At 42.5% G+C, this 17,721-nt stretch overlaps 1 protein-coding gene across 5 annotated transcripts in view; it reads right to left on the reverse strand.

Moving 5' to 3' along the window:
• The window catches only part of SLC9A9 (solute carrier family 9 member A9), a 902,600-nt gene that overhangs the window by 584,945 nt on the left and 299,934 nt on the right, over nt 1–17,721 (reverse strand). For all 5 annotated transcript variants that reach the window (XM_029617398.1, XM_029617399.1, XM_029617396.1 and 2 more), the window contains one exon: nt 4,580–4,718. In XM_029617398.1, coding sequence (XP_029473258.1) covers nt 4,580–4,718 — 139 coding nt within the window. The remainder of the gene's footprint in view (nt 1–4,579; nt 4,719–17,721) is intronic.

A 17,721-nucleotide genomic window follows, 5' to 3' on the forward strand; every position in this document is an offset into this window, starting at 1 on the left:
TCCGCCAATAACTAAGATATTCTATCTCCCTAAGACAAGAATAACGTCAAGAGAACAAGGAGGAGACTTTGATATAATAAGACCTCTACGTGAACAGCCACCAGAGCTTGATATATCTGCAGTCTTGGAGACATCTGATTCGGAGATGGCAGTCTCAGCAACTCTCATAGTGACTTTGGCTCTAGAGACTGACAGGGAATGGTTATTAAAATTGGTTTTGAGGAATAGGAATGAAAGTTTTCTGGGGTGTAGAATTCGTGCCTTCCCAGACGTTTCACGAGAAACTCAGAAAAGGAGAAAAGCTTTTTTATTGTTAAGCTCACTGGTCCTGTTAATTAGGGGGAAATACTTTTTAAAATTTCCATGTAAATGTGTCGTTAAATAAGAACATAAGAAATTGCCATGCTGGGTCAGACCAAGGGTCCATCAAGCCCAGCATCCTGTTTCCAACAGAGGCCAAAACCAGGCCACAAGAACCTGGCAATTACCCAAACACTAAGAAGATCCCATGCTACTGATGCAATTAATAGCAGTGGCTATTCCCTAAGTAAAATTGATTAATAGTCATTAATGGACTTCTCCTCCAAGAACTTATCCAAACCTTTTTTGAACCCAGCTACACTAACTGCATTAACCACATCCTCTGGCAACAAATTCCAGAGCTTTATTGTGCGTTGAGTGAAAAAGAATTTTCTCCGATTAGTCTTAAATGTGCTACTTGCTAACTTCATGGAATGCCCCCTAGTCCTTCTATTATTCGAAAGTGAAAATAACCGAGTCACATCTACTCGTTCAAGACCTCTCATGATCTTAAAGACCTCTATCATATCCCCCCTCAGCCATCTCTTCTCCAAGCTGAACAGCCCTAACCTCTTCAGCCTTTCCTCATAGGGAAGCTGTTCCATCCCCTTTATCATTTTGGTTGCCCTTCTCTGTACCTTCTCCATCGCAACTATATCTTTTTTGAAATGAGGCCACCAGAATTGTACATCGTATTCAAGGTGCGGTCTCACCATGGAGCGGTACAGAGGCATTATGACATTTTCCTTTCTATTAACCATTCCCTTCCTAATAATTCCTAACATTCTATTTGCTTTTTTGACTCAATTCTTGATTGGGAAAACTCCAATGACATCTGTGACTCCTGTAATACCCTGAGTGGAAACTCCTAGTCTCTCATAGATTGAATTAGTCGCTGTTTGATAGTCTGGAAATTTCCTTTATAGATAATATATTATTATTTCTTTAGGTGGAGTAAATCCATCCCCCCCAAAATTGAGGACTTTGTAAGAGCGTATGTTAAAAAGCTTTGTTTTCTGATTGTACAACATAATGTTTCATATAATTTTGTTTGTGATATGCTCTCCAAATTTTCTGTGCAAGTTTATCTTGAAATCATTGTAAAATTGCATAAAAAATAAATAAATAAATAAATTGCACATTTTCTGTGGGTTTTTTATAAAATGTAGTAATATATGTATACATTTTATATTATCCATTGGTAAATTGCAATTCTAAATTTTAAGAGGTGTTGAGATGAATAAAAGTGTAACTGTGAATAATTGATAGAGGTAGGTACATCAAAACTTTGGGGCAGATTTTAAAAGCACTGCACGCATAAATCTGGCTGGATTTACGTGCGCAGAGGGGTTACGTGCGCCGAGCCTATTTTGCATAGGCCCGGCGACGCACGCAACTCCCGGGGCTTTGAAAAAGGGGCAGGAATGGGGCGGGGCACTGGTCCAGGGGCGGTCCGGGGCGGGACCGAGGCCTCCGGCAAAGCGGTCATACCAGAGGCAGGCGTAAATAACAAAATAAAGGTAGGGGGGATTTAGGTAGGGCTGGGGGGCATGTTAGATAGGGGAAGAGGGGAAGGTGGGGGGGGGGGAGCGGAAGGAAAGCCATCGGGGCTCCCCTAGGGCTCGGCACGCGCAAGGTTCACGTGTGCACCCTCTTGCACTCGCTGACCCCGGATTTTATAACATGCGTGCGGCTGTGCGCTCATGTTATAAAATCGGGCGTACATTTGTGCGCGCCAGGTTGCGCGCACAAATCTACGCCTGGCGTAGCTATTAAAATCCAGCCCATAGTTTTTAATATTTTTTACAATTTCTAATAACAAGTTTTTGAGTCACAGGGTAGAGTAAATACAGTTGAGTCTAAACCTTTTTAAGTATTTTCAGTATTCAGTATTTTAGTAGTAATATTACTTGGAATTATGGGATAATGATGGTGAGATAATTTTGATGCAAAGCCTTAGATTTTCTTTTCTTTTTGTTTTTTTCTTCTTCTTTTCTCTTTTTATATTTATACAGTTGGAAATATTGGCAGTTTAAGGAATATTTGGATCTGAATACACCAAGGGGCAGATTTTCAAAGGGTTATGCGCGTAAGAAATGTGCGTAACCCCCAAAAAGCTGCCCCTTCCAGCCCCTGCGTGCACCGAGCCTATCTTGCATAGGCTCGGCGGCACACACAAGCCCCGGGACGCGTGTAAGTCCTGGGGCTTGTGTGTGCCCACGACACACCCATGTCTTGGGTGTGTCGTGGGCGTGTCACGGCCAGCGCGTCACCGGGGGGCATTCCGGGGCGGGGCTGCAGGCGTAGTTCCAGCCCAGGAGCGTTCCGGGAGCAGGGCCGCGGCCTCCGGAGCAGCCCCTGACTGGAACATGGCGCGCCAACAGCCGGCCAGCACATGCAAGTTACGCCTGCCTCGGGCAGGCGTAACTTGTAAAATAAAGGTAGGGGGTAATTAGTTAAGGCTGGGGGGTGGGTTAGATAGGGGAAGGAAGGGGGAAGGTGGGGGGAGACTGGAGGGAATGGAGGATGGCTGCGCAGCTCGGCGTGCGCAGGCTGCCGATTTTGCGCAGCCTCCCCCCACCTTCCCCCTTCCTTCCCCTATCTAACCCACATGCGTGCGGCAGCGTACGCATGTTATAAAATCAGTAGATTTGTTCGTGCCGGGTTGCACGAACAAATCTACTCCTGTGCACACCTTTTAAAATCTACCCCCAAGTGTTTATAGGACAATGTGACCTGTCCATTAGTACATATTATTTAAGCTGTATGGAAGAGTATGTTTTTCTGTATTTGTGCATGTATCCCCTGATGAAGACAGCATATGGCATTGAAACTAGAATTCTAGATGGTCTGGTTTTAGTGGGAGGGTTAGGTATGTATGTTGTATTGCATGTTAGGTTTATATTGTTTTTATTGATGTAATTTCTACCCTTGAATAAAATTAAAGGTTTGAGTGGTGGCATCCCTGGTATTATGGTATGTATGGGATTACAGGAGAATTCTGAGTCCATATTTGACATTTACATTTCAGTACATATTCAGTTATATTCTCCTCATATGCCTTCACACATTTGCTTGTGTTGCCTCTATATATTGCAATATGTGAGTCATATGAACACATCTAGTGTTATTGAGTTGCAAAATTTTGATTAATAATGGCAAGGAACAAATACAAATTCCTTTGTAACAATGTGTTCTTACACCAGATCTAATTTTAAAAGATGACCTTATAAACAACAACAAGGATGCATATTTCCTTCATTTTTAATGCCTCTCAGGTGAAATTTCAAAGGAGTTACTCATGTAAATATACCATATTATCATAATTTTCAAATGCCATTTAACCACATTAAAAGCAACTAATGCAACAGTTTAATAGCATATACTGTAGCAATTTTCAAAAGCCCACTTACATGAGTTAAGTGCATTTACGCATGTAAAACCCAGTTTTAAGCATGTAAATGCTTTTGAAAATCAGATTCTTTGTATATTAGGATCCTTAACCAGTCAACAGGAAAAGCCAGTCCAGAAACTGTTTTTGCTGTGTTATGAATCCGCCTAAATCAAATCGATATATAAAAAAGGCTTTACAATTTTAGCTGCTTCAAAAGCCACATTATCTTGATAACTTCCCTTTGTTTACAATAGAGATGTAAGCAATAAGTTGTTTTACTGTAGCCCTGCTAACTCCATTAAGATCTGCAATTCCCACTTTGAAATTCCGGTTGCATGCCCCCGATTTACCAGGTTTATGATAAGCCATAAAGCACGGCACAGTGTGCACATCCCAAACAGAAAATGACAATAGCTAAGTTGCATGCCGGAAGGCATGAAACTCAACAAGGCTATTATCTTGACAGGATAAGGCCGGCTATGGCGGGTTTTATTGCAATTATAAAACCCTCTTGGGATTTTTACTGTTTCAAATTTAGCAATAAATTATCATCTTTTAAAACACAAACCCTTGGGTTGCATGAACACGAAAGACAAGATTCCCTGAGCAAGTACAGTACAGTAATCATTGCGGAAATCTTGCTTCTGACTAGTCCATGGCATTCTTTTCTCTCCCGTTGTTTTTCTCATTTTTAGCAAGCTGATTTTTATCAGCATAGGCAGTAGCCATGCAGATCACCACTCGATTTTATTTCCAAAATTGAAGCATTAACTGTTTGAGCGAGCACAGCTGCACCAGAAAACAAAGCCTTGCTTCCGGCAGTATCCTAACAGCATGTGATCCACGCAGAGCTTTTCTGTGTCAAATAAAAGCATAAAAGGATATTAAAGCTGTGACAACAGCGTACGCAGACCCCATGGCAAATGATCCAGCAAAGATCCCCAGGAAATTCCCAACAGATTGGAACAAAGCAGCAGCATCAAACGCATTGGGGTTCTCCTTAGGACTGTAAATTGATATTGAACTGAAAGGAAGAGAAAGAATAATGAATTTAATCACACTTTTGTAATACTGTTGTCCAAAGTATAAAACCTCTTTGGCACAGATGTGCCTCTGGGATTTAAGTTACATAAAAAGACAAAGTGGTAACTTGGGGGAAAAGCAATCTTTATCAAAGCATGCCTCCCGCATTTTAGTGTAGAACTATCAGCGAGAAAACATTTTCATTCTAGCAGTATCAAGAGAATATGGTTTTCCACATGAACCTGCCATTAAAACACGGGAAATGTAATAGAAATCTGCAGTGAAAAGGAGATTTCAGTGAATTATTTATGGGCCAGATGTCGCCCTGCTCGTCCGCATTCACATGTCTTCTTGACAAAGCGTTGCACTTCTATGACTGCTGCAGAAATTCCTCATACAAAAAAAAATCACAGCCTGTACAAAATTGCCAGCAGTGATCTGGTCGCAAGCCACTGAACAGATCCCGTCCCACGGCGTAACCTTTTCGTTAACAGTGCTCAGACTGTCAGCGGCAGCAAATTATTAACCTCTGGAGGAAAGCACAATGAATTGGTTCTGCACAGTGGCAAATGAGAAGGACCAGCAGTCCAATAGTGAAAGCAATAAGAAATATTTATGTACACTCGGAATGTAATGACACTAATGGGAAGTCAACACGCTTCAATATCTTTGAGGGCAATCTGGATTCCTTGTAAGCTGTAATATATTAATACAGAGATCCATATTCAGTGGGCTGGTGAGCAGGAAAGTTACCCAGATAATTGTATCCAAATAATCAACAGGACAGAGCCAAATAAGTATTCTGCTGAATATACCCGGCTAAAGTTACTTGGATACAATTATTCGAGTAACTTTAGGACAACTATTTTTCTGACCAGACTTACCCAGCTGATAGCACTCCTGGGCTAAAATGTAACCATGCCCTGGAATGTCTCAATCACCTCCATCACCAGCAGAGAGAAATACTCAGATCTCAGGTTTTGTACAGTAACTCAAAATGTTACCCAAACTGACTATTGACCTCATACATACCTTTCAGGCCGATATGGGTTTGGCTGCGCGTTTTCGATGCACTAGCTTTACCCCTTATACAGTAAGGGGTAATAGCGCATCGAAAACGCGCAGCCAACCCCCTCGAAACTAATAGTGCCTGCAACATGCAAATGCATGTTGATGGCCCTATTAGTTATTCCCGCGCAATCCAGAAAGTAAAATGTGCAGCCAAGCCGCACATTTTACTTTCAAAAATTAACGCCTGCCCAAAGGTAGGCGTTAATTTCTGCTGGCACTGGGAAAGTGTACAGAAAAGCAGTAAAAACTGCTTTTCTGTACACCCTCCGACTTAATATCATAGCTGGACAGCAGAGAGAAATACTTAAATCTCATGCCACATTAGCGACATTAAGTCGGAGGCCCCAAAATTAAAAAAAAAAAAATGTTTAAATCAACCCGGGGGTCAGAAGACGGACGCTCAATTATGCCGGCATCCATTTTCCGAACCCGTGGCTGTCAGCGGGTTTGAGAACAGACGCAGGCAAAATTGAGCATCGGCTGTCAAACTCGCTGACAGCCGCCGCTCCGGTCAAAAAGGAGGCGCTAGGGACGCGCTAGTGAACCTAGCGCTTCTTTTTACCATGGGCCTTCATTTAAATACTGGATTGCGCACCCAGAAGAGTGACAGCAAATAAAGACCAATTGGCCTATATGGTCTACCTAGTTATTTCCATCCACTCTCCTAAAGATATATCCCAGCTATCAGGCATAGACATTTTTTTCCTCTGGTTCTCTACCATCCTGAGTAGATTAGTTTCCCCTTTCCCACACCATGTCTTATCATCAAGCTTTATCATAATGTGCATTATCCCAACATAATAATCAAAAGATGCTGTAGTACATGAGCTTTCAGACCACATAGCTCTCTTCCTTATTCCAATGTAGTCTATAAAGCAGGTTTAAATATAGCTTTTTAAATATTTAAATGGACACAATGATTTTGAACTCTAAACAAAAATGTACATGCCTGTGTTACATGTAGTAGAGATTTGTGTTTCTTGCCATCAAAGTCCTCTTCCCAACTCGCCCGATGGCAAGTGCTGGGCCCTGCAATAAGCAAGGTACCCCATTCAATTCTTGGGTCAGGCCTTCTGATCCCTAGATTAACTGAAGCTGTGAATGCTGTGGAGTCAGCATTCACAGCCCCTCAGGGAAAACGGTAGGAGTCAAGGTCATGGATGGATGGCACCACTTAGTGGCCATCAGGAATCATGATTGCAGGGTTCTGGGAAGGAGCCCTGGTGTACAGCTCCTGGCCCAGGACCATCACCTCACTGACCAGACTAAAACCTATGACGGTAACTATCAAACAACCACGCGGGCAGACATGTACATGCGTATGCCGGCTTGCTCCCAGAGACGTGGTCATTTTATAACATACGCACATATATGCACGTAGGATATAAAATAGGCTGCATGTGTGTTTATGCAAACACAATTTTATATGGACACATGCATATACATGCAAATACCAGTCTTACCGCATAAGCGGGGGGATTGTATTAGATAATTGTGCTGATGCAATAGTCCTTTTTCCCAGTTTGCTCCCAATTCTCCCAGTTAACGGATTGTACTTCCTGTTATTTAACCCTAACTCTTAAAACCCCACTGGCTTGCCCCATTTTTTTTTTTTTAATACTTACAAGCCATCCATAGCAGAAGCAAAGTTACGTGGTAGGTGACCACGGAGTGTACTTGTGAGTGTAAATACTTATACGCACATTTCAAAGTAATTTCCCAGAATGCTCATGTCCTGCCCATGCTCCGCCCAGACCATGCCCATGTCCCGCCCCTTTTAAAAAAAATGTTATTTGTGCCCATAACGGGAGATACATGCGTACTCACGCACTTTTTAAAATCTGCTCAGCGCACGTCAGCCCGACGCGCACATTTCTCCCAGCTTTGCCACGCAATCGGCTTTTAAAATCGACCTTCAAGTTGGAAGGAGATATAAAATAAGAGGAAAAAAAATCCCCGGATAGATGTCAATGCAGGGCTGATGATGCCAGATCCCAGCCCTGGTTCTGACCGAATTGGAAGTACAAAGAAGCAGAAGAAAACTACCAGGTCCAATAAAAACAAGAAATCTATTGCCATCTTGAAACTGAACGAGATTTACTTCCTCAGTGTTAGGAATTCTGCTCCACGCTTTCGTTTTGGACAGACTGGGAGATATTTTGAAGCCTAATAAATAAATTTTAATATGCCTATTAAGGGCTTTTTGCCCATGCTAAAAATAATATGCTATGCACATTAAGATGCTCCTTCAAGATGTTAGTGAGGAATTGCTAAAATTAGTATCCCCTGTCATGCAAATGAACAGCATCATATGCAAATTAGGTTGTACCAGACCCATGGGAACGACTGTGGTTTGCTCTCCACATCTGCTATTCCTGTGGGCTCAGTAAAGCCTGAAAATGTATCTCCTGCCTTTGAATAGGTATTACATTTTTAGTGAGTTTGCTGCAGCCTGAAATTGAAATTGGCCGCCTCCCAAGCTCCCTGTGAGCACCATCCCCCTACCCAGCAGGATACCTCCTTCCCAAAAAGAGGCATTCACCCTGCCAAGGAGAGGCATACCCCATCCACAATAAAGACTTCCCCTCTCCCCCACAAGGCAACCTTCACCAGAAGGCCCTCCACCCACCCCTCCAGAATCGGGTCTTAGATGAGGGATCCCAGAGGAGGCAGGACCTTCACCGGCAGGAGGGATGTCAGAACTCACCACAAATGCTGCCACAGAATGGCAGTGCTAAGAGGCATAATTCTTTGTTTACCATGCACACTATACCAGTGTGGGGAAACCTTTAAAGTGCAGTTGGTAAAACTTCTTGCATACCATGTTCAGAGGTAATTTCTTTGCATGCAATGGTTTTACTGAGTCACACACTGAAAATTCATTGCATTCATTGCATAGCCCCTTTGTAGGTATAAAAGAGAAGAACTTAATACCCTATAGTCTGTAATTCCATAGACTAGAAAGAGAAGAGAAGCAATAAGTAGTGTTCGGTTCATTTTGTTTACATCTGAAACCTAAAAGAACAACTCCCTAACCAGCCTGGATTTCTCATCCCTTTGCTTCTATGCCTGCCAGCTCCTAAGAATAAATTGGGATTGATGAAGAGGCTACAGTCCTGAATTTTTATTCTCAAAACCAGATTTAACCAACAAGATTCAATACTGCACCGTTACACACGGGAAGGACATGGTTAACAAGAAACTCAGAAACAGAGGGAGCGGGGGGGGGGGGGGGGGGGGCAGGGCAGGAGGACGTGACTGCAGCAGCAGACCAGAGTATGGAAGGGAGGGCGAGAGGGAAGAGGCAGTAGTTGTGGCAGTAGATTGGATCCAATGAGGAAGGAGAATGCGGGAGCAGCAATTCAGCATGGGGGGGAGGGGAGGGAGAGAGAGGTGGCAGTGGTAGTGGCCACCTGAACCTGGGAAGAAGAAGGAGACAGCATCAGCAGACAGGGTCCCCAGGGCTTTGGGGAGGAGAATACAGCAGGACGGGGCAGGGAAATAGTTTCATATGTTGGGAAGCCTAAAAAAAAATAAAATGAAAAAATGTGAAAAATGCCATTTCCTTTTAACAAAATTTCTAGAAGAAAAACAGAATAAAAATTGGGTTCCTGACTGCCTATTCATTTCAGATATTTGAATATCTCTGTCGTATCCACCTCTCTTATACATATTTAAGTCCTTATTCCAGTGGGCTTCTTCACAGTTACATATTAGCATAACATCTCTGTAACCACTAAGTATTAAATCAAGATGAACTTCAAGTGGGCCTAGTGATGAAACTGACACTCTTTGATAATTATATCCATTTTTTTTTTAAAGTGTAGCATGCCTTCTTGTGGCTATCGCATATTACCATTTATTTTTTTTAAATACATATACCACCATGTAGTACCAACGTGGTCATCCAGAATAAAAGCCTGTATTAAAACCGTAGAAAGATAAGTTACCTTACGTGTTACCTTTTTTCTGAAGCTGATGTAAGTAAAGTGATTGCAGCATATTTTAGGAATCTAAATGGAAATGTCCTAGATGACACAAGAAAGAGGGAAGGCTTTTTTTGGCTCTTAGGATACTTTCAGGCCAATGCAATATCAGGCGCTCAGGTCAGCGCGCCGCTTAACACGCGGACATGCGTTTTGAACGCGCTAGACTTACGCCCGGATGCAATGCAGGGATTAGCATGTCCAAAACGTGCGTCCAACCGAGCGCATAGCTAATAGTGCTCATCACCTGCAAATTTCGTGAGGAAGAGGCTGTCGGCTATTACCCTGCCATGCAAAAAATTGCTGCGCAGCCAAGGCGCCCGTTTTAATGTGGCAAATTTAACGCCTGCCTGGCAGCAGGCGCTGCATGCCGCGCGCAATGGCTCATGAAAAAAAAAAAAAACCCAAAAATCCTGCTTTCTGTGTGATTCCTTCTATTAGTATAGTCGTGATACAGTAGGAGGAACCACAGAAGGCAGCATCCCCAGCTCTGGCCCGATTGAAGGAATGAATAAGTTATTATTAAGTATCAGGCACTTAATCTTCATTTATTCACTCCTTCACTTACTGCTGATCGGTCCATTCACTGTCACATGTCAGTGAAAGGACCAATCCCCCTTTCAGAAGGCTGTCCTGAAAGGGTATTGGTCCTTTTCACTGACAAGTGTCAGTGAAAAGTTCCAATCGGGAATAGCCATGCCGGGGGGAGGAGGAGCTCTGGCCAGGCTGTTATGGACGCACAGCCACTCTCCTGGACGCCCAATGCAGAGCGCTAGGGACACAAATTATCCATTGTGCATCCCTTTTAGCGCGGCAGCTCATTTGCCTGTTTGATCGAGCGTCCATTCAAAAAACATGCGTCCATTCAAAAAACCTGTGCCCAGTTTGGACACACATTTTTCACACGATGATATTGCATTGGCCTGTATTTCATTAGGCGCTTCTTTTGTTTTGTGTTATCCTTGTAAATGTTTTGTTAAATATCATTCAGATATTTTTCTCTTCTTCTCTCCTGATTAACTTGAATCCTAGCCTTTTTAGAGGCTAGAAGGATGTTAATATCTTCCCCTGCTTTCGTAGAGATCTAGTATACTCTTGTATTTAGTTTAATTTCAGGAATCATAGTAACTCGTTAGTGTTTTTCATTTATGAATTAGGGTTTTCTTATTTCTCCCATACCTTCTCTCCTTCCCTCACTTTTTTCTTTTATGTAGGAGGCTATATTTAGTTAGGTTTGAATATATTATTGTCTTGTAATATAAATGTTGTTAATCTCCTCATTTCTGAACAAAGTCATTTTGTGCTTTGTTAAACTGAAATTGCATTAAAAATATAATTTAAAAGAATCATAGAAACATCACGTAAACACAGTTTTGGGACTAAGTATTTATATATTTTGTAACATGTTAATTATTGTTTATTATATATTGCTATATTTATAATGCATTTCACTGTTTATTTGTATTTGTAAATGGCTTCAGTTTGATTTCTGAAAAGTGGTATATCAAATCTAATTAAACTAAAACTAAACTAATTATGGAATTTAACTGGTTTTGCTAGAGTGACAATGGTCAGAATCTCAGCTCACTCAGAAGAGGAATCCAGATGTTTAATAAGCAAATTTGCTTACTGTAAATAGTATTTTCTGTTAAAAGCAGAATAAATTAGCCATTACATATGGGTGATGTCATCCAGTGCAACCAAACTGACTCTTCTCTCCAAGCTAGTAGAAACTTTGAGTTCTACTGAGCATGTGCAGGAGTTCCCGCATGGGTGTTTTCATGAGCTTCCTCAGTCTATATCAGAGCTAAATCTAGCTTTGTAGTCTACTCTCCAGGGAGGTGGACTAATTAATCCTAGAGACGTGCATTCATTTTTGCTGAATTGGACAATTTAAACAAAATTGTCCAATTCAGCATGTTTCAGGGAGCCCGAAAAAGATCGGGATTTTCCCATTTTTTCGCAAAAATTTGTTTTTCCGATTACTAACAAAAGTAACAAAAAGTAACAAAATCTAACGGTTTTTGTTAGTGTGCGCTAACGGGGAGTTAGCGCGCGCTAACTAAATATCGATTTTTCTCGAAAAAAAAAGACCCGAACCGAAAAAACCGGCTGAAAAACGAACGACACGAACACAAAAAACGATACACATCTCTAGGGTAAACAGCATTCACTGTAAGTAAACTTGCATTTTCCATTGATAAGCAAGTTGAATTAGCCATTACATGTGGGGAGTCCCAAGCTGAGAGACTACTGTGAGAATAAGTTATTATTTATTTATTTATTTTTAATTTTTATATACCGAAGTTCTTGTAGGGACTACAAATCACTCCGGTTTACATAAAACGAAGAACTGCTCAACAGAAACTGCGTCTCCGAATTTACTGTCAGTCCTTGAGAGATTGTTGAGACAGGTATGGGTCACAAAGGTGTGAACTGATGACCAGGTGGCAGATTCGCAGAAGTCTTCAGGAGGCATTTCTCATAAATGAGCAATGGAAAAGGCCATAGCTCTCACTTGATGAGCTTTGACAGAGAATGTGATCTGGAAACCTGCTAAAGTATAGCAGTGTTGAATGAATTTCACTATCCAGTTGTATAGGGCAGCAATTCTCAACCGGTGTGTCGCGACACACCAGTGTGTCATCAAGCAGCAGCAGGTGTGTCGCGTGCTACCGGTCTCCCACTGCTCTTCCCTCCTCTTCCTTCACCGAGCGAGAGGCAGGCTATATTCTACTGCTGCCGTTGCTGCCCATGCTATCAGCACATTCAAGCCCGGATGGGAATGGCAGCAGTGTTAGGCCCAGCCTGGCAACTGTGGCTGGGCCTTTTCTTCTTCTCGCACCTGTATACCATGGCCCGCAACAGGAAGTGATGTGCAGTGGGGTGCACGGGAAGAAGAAAGAGCCGTGCTGCATGAAAAAGTAGCAGCGGCATCATCGGCCCCGAGCAGTAGCATGAGCCTGAAGCAAAATCAGAAACAGCCAGAAATTGGCACAGGAGACAGCATAATTCGCCTCCCGTGGCCGAAGGGATTCTTCTTTCTTGGCCTGCGGGGGCTCTGCAGCTACCATTTGTGCTCGGGGGAAGGGGGTGCAGGAAATGAGAGAGACAGCCAGCCAGCCTATCTGTGAGAGAATGTATGTGTGATTGAGAGTGTGTATGTGTAACTGTGATTGAGAGCCTGTGTGTGTAAGTGAGAGCATTTGATTGAGATCATCTATGTAAATGTGTGAGAGAGAGAATGTGTGTGATTGAGAGGAACTGGTCAGAGAGGTGATGTGTGTATATAGGAGAGACAATGGAAGTGACTGGTCAGGGAGATAACTGGAGTGTGTGTGTGTGAGAGAGAAAGTGATTATGGGAATGGGAATGGGAAACCTGTGCATGTGGAGAGAGAGCTAGCATAGGAGTGAGAAACCTGGGGGTGTGTGTGAGACACAGCATGGGAGTGGGAAGCCTGTGTGTGTGTGTGTATGTATGTGTGTGTGTGTGCATGAGAGAGATTGTTCGGGAAGGTGACAGGTGTGTGTGTGTGTGTGTGTGTGAGTAAGAGAAAGACTGATCAGGAGATGATTGGTATGTGAAAGACAAAAACTTGTCATGGGGGTATGACTGGTATGTGTGTGTGTGAGAGACAGAGAGACTGGTCGTAGGCCCTAAGGAAGAGGACCATGAGTACAGAGCTTCAGCCACTACTGTTTCTGGTGTGTGCTACTGGCCTGCATGGAAGAGGATTAGGAGAGCTGCTGGAGGGGGTTAGTAAAGGTGGCTTTTTAAGTTTATTTTTCTTGATTGACTGCCATTTTAATTACTGAATATTATGTGATGTGTCTGCTGTTTTGAAATATTTTATTGATGTTTGGGAATTTTAAATCATTTTTATGAGTTTTTAATTGTTGGATATTATTCTGTTCATAGTTGTTGTGAAACATTTATTCTGCTTATTAGTATAGCTATACAATTTTCTGTGTTGGGATCTATAGCTGCTTGGCTAGTTCTGTTTTCCTAATAGGAGGTATACTGTTGTTTAGGGCCTGATTTAATATTTGTAGTGTTGCCTTTTCATAGGTAGGGTTGTTACTGTTTGAGTGCATTCTATAATACAGGTGTAACTGTGTGCAGATTAGTTTATGTGCATTACTGCAGATCTTGGGAGTATGTTAGGTCGGTTCTGTGTATTAGGGATGTGCATTCGTTTTGAACGAATGCACAATCCGCAACGTATAGGTCCCTATTTGTTGCATTTGTGGGTTCCCGAAACATATGGCGAACCCCCACGAATGCAACGTATCATTAACGAATAAATCCCCCACCCTCCTGACCTCCCCCCCCAAGACTTGCCAAAAGACCCTGGTGGTCCAGCAGGGGTCCTGGAGTGATCTCCTGCACTCTGGCCGTCGGCTGCCAGTATTCAAAATGGCGCCAATAGCCTTTGCCCTTACTATGGACCACCAGGGACTTTTGGCAAGTCTTGGGGGGGTCAGTAGGGTGGGAGGTTGTAGTGAATTAAATTTAAAGTGTTGGGATGGGGATTTCTTTCAACTTTAATGGGAAACGAATACTGTAATTAACTAATGGACGAATCGGGCACCCCCGAAAACGGATGCAACGGATTTGGATCCTGACGGATTCAAATATTGAATTGGATGAATCCATCCCTTCTGCACATCCCTACTGTGTATGTGACCGAGGTGAGGTATTTTACTAGCATGTAAGCATTTGTATCAGTCTTATTTGTTGTATTTCTCAAGATGACATGCACAGGAGCTACCGGTGCCATTGATCGGCCCCTGTCACATGGTAGGCGTACAAGATGGTGCCGGCCGTCCATTGCTCCTACCATGTGACAGGGGCCGACCAATGGCACTGGTAGCCCCTGTGACATAGTAAGGGCAAAGGCTATCGGCGTCATTTTGAATACCGGCAGTCGACGGCCTGAGTGCAGGAGATCGCTCCAGGACCCCCGCTGGACCACCAGGGACTTTTGGCAAGTCTTGGGGGGATCAGGAGGGTGGGGGGTTGTAGTTAGTTAAATTTAAAGGGTTGGGATGGGTTTTTTTTCAACTTTAATGGGAAACAAATACCGTATGTAACTAATGGACGAATTGGGCCCCCCCAAAAATGGATGCAACGGATTTGGGTCCCGACAAATCCGAAAACCAAATCGGCCAAATCTGTCCCTTCTGCACATCCCTACTGTGTATGTGACTGAGGTGAGGTATTTTACTAGCAGGTAAGCATTTGTATCAGTCTTATTTGTTGTATTTCTCAAGAGGAAATGCATTGGTGATAAACTGCTGTCTTTTCATAAGTAGGGCTATTGAGATTGGTAGTAGGAGTTTGTGTTGCTGTTGCTGAGATGACACTAGAACCAGAATATGTTTTTTGTCAGGTGAATTGTACTGGGAATGTCATAATTCTGCTTTACATCCATAATTGTGGGTCAGGGGGGTTCCTGTGGATGCAAACTGTACTTTTACATTTAGCCCTATGATGGTCATGTGTTCAGTGTGTCATGCATGTGAGAACCATCTGTCAGGTATGTCCTGACAGAAAAAAGGTTGAGAACCACAGGTATAGCATATGCTTGGTGACTGGCCCACCTAGTCTGTTAGGATTGTGTGACGGGAACAGCTGAGATGAATGACAATGGGCTTAGTTTCTTGTAAAAAGCCAAGGCTCATTTGAAGTCCAAGATATGAAGGGCTTTCTTCCTTTCATGCACGTGAGTTTTTAGAAAGAATTAGCCAAGACAATAATTTGATTGATATGAAAAGTCAAGATAACCTTTGACAAAAACTTGGGTTGAGAAAGAAGGCTCACCCTGTTGTGGAAGAATTGCAAGTATGGTGGATAGTGAATGAGAGCTTGAAGTTCAATGATCTTCTAGCTGATGTAACTCCTACCAGGAACAGTAATTTCCATGTCAAGAACTTAACCAAAGCTGACTCCAACAGTTCAAAAGGAGGCTTCATGAGTTAAGAAAGGACAACATTTAAGTCTCATGGCACCAGAGGTTTGACATGTCATAGCCTCCTCATGAATTTAGATATGAGTGGATGAGTACAAATTGACTTACTGTCCTCTATGGTATGCCACTATAGTACTAGGACGTACATGCACTAAAGATGTGGCAAGAACTGAATCAGAAAGGTGGAGTAAATACTTTAGCAAATGCTTAGGTTCACAAGAGAACGGGTCCAAAGCGTTCTGTTGACACCACTTGAAATATCTGTTCCATTTGAAGGTGAGTAGTATGTTTACTGTTTCTCTGGGTAGATCGAGATCCGTGATTAACAAGCACTCAACATCCAAGCCATTAGGTTGAGGACTGGTAGGTTAGGATGATTAAGCAACTTTCATCTTGCGTTAACAATGCAGGGTCCATCCCCTGGTGTATTAAGAACATAAGAACATGCCATACTGGGTTAGACTGGGTCCATCAAGCCCAGCATCCTGTTTCCAACAATGGCCAATCCAGGCCATAAGAACCTGGCAACTACCCAAACACTAAGTCTATTCCATGCTACTGTTGCTAGAAATCGCAGTGGCTATTTTCTAAGTCAACTCCGCCAAGAACTTATCCAATCCTTTTTAAACACAGCTACACTAATTGCACTAACCACATCCTCCAGCAACAAATTCCAGAGTTTAATTGTGCGTTGAGTGAAAAAGAACTTTCTCCGATTAGTTTTAAATGTGTCACATGCTAACTTAATGGAGTGCCCCCTAGTCTATTATCCGAAAGAGTAAATAACTGTTTCACATTAACCTGTTCTAGACCTTTCATGATTTTAAACACCTCTATCATATCCCCCTTCAACTGTCTCTTCTCCAAGTTGAAAAGTCCTAACCTCTTTAGTCTTTCCTCATAGGGGAGCTGTTCCATCCCCTTTATCATTTTGGTCACCCTTCTCTGTACCTTCTCCATCACAACTATATCTTTTTGGAGATGCGGCGACCAGAATTGTACACAGTATTCAAGATGTGGTCTCACCATGGAACGAATCAGAGGCATTATGACATTTTCCATTTTATTCACCATTCCCTTTCTAATAATTCCCAACATTCTGTTTGCTTTCTTGATTGTCGCAGCACACTGAACTGATGATTTCAATGTGTTATCCACTATGACGCCCAGATCTCTTTCTTGGGTGGTAGCTCCTAATATGGAACGCAAGATTGTGTAACTATAGCATGAGTTATTTTTCCCTATATGCATCACCTTGCACTTATCCACATTAAATTTAATCTGCCATTTGGATGCCCATTTTTCCAGTCTCAGAAGGTCTTCCTGCAATTTACCACAATCTGCTTGTGATTTAACTACTCTGAACAATTTTGTATCATCTGCAAATTTGATTAACTCACTCGTCGTATTTCTTTCCAGATCATTTATAAATATATTGAAAAGTATGGGTCACAATACAGATCCTTGAGGCACTCCACTGCCTACTCCCTTCCACTGAGAGAATTGTCCATTTAATCCTGGAGAGATGAAATAAATATGAAAACCATATATGTCTGGGCCAGGCTGGAGCTATGAAGATCAGATGAGCGCAATCCTTGAGAAGATTCTGAACCATTCTGGTGATCAAGCTATTGGTGGAAAAACATACTTGAGGCTTTGTTCCCAGTCAAGTATGAAAATGTTCTGACCTAACCTGAGATTGCTGAGTAGAACTGAGCAAAATTGATTGTTTCCTGTTTTGTTCTTAGATGAACAGATCCACCCCATGTCAAATAGTCTATCTGCTACTAATTGCTGTAGTGACCACGCATGTGGATAACATACTCTGCTGAGGTGATCTACCAGTGTGTTGGAGATCCCTGGCAAATAAGTGGCTTGTAGGGCAGTTCGATTCTTGGTTGCCCAATCCCAAATTTTCAGCACTTCCTAGCAGAGAGGCCATGACCTTGTGACTCTCTGTTTGTTGACATAAA

The sequence above is a fragment of the Rhinatrema bivittatum genome, chromosome 9, assembly GCF_901001135.1.
Source record: "Rhinatrema bivittatum chromosome 9, aRhiBiv1.1, whole genome shotgun sequence".
In the NCBI taxonomy this organism is placed as follows: domain Eukaryota; kingdom Metazoa; phylum Chordata; class Amphibia; order Gymnophiona; family Rhinatrematidae; genus Rhinatrema; species Rhinatrema bivittatum.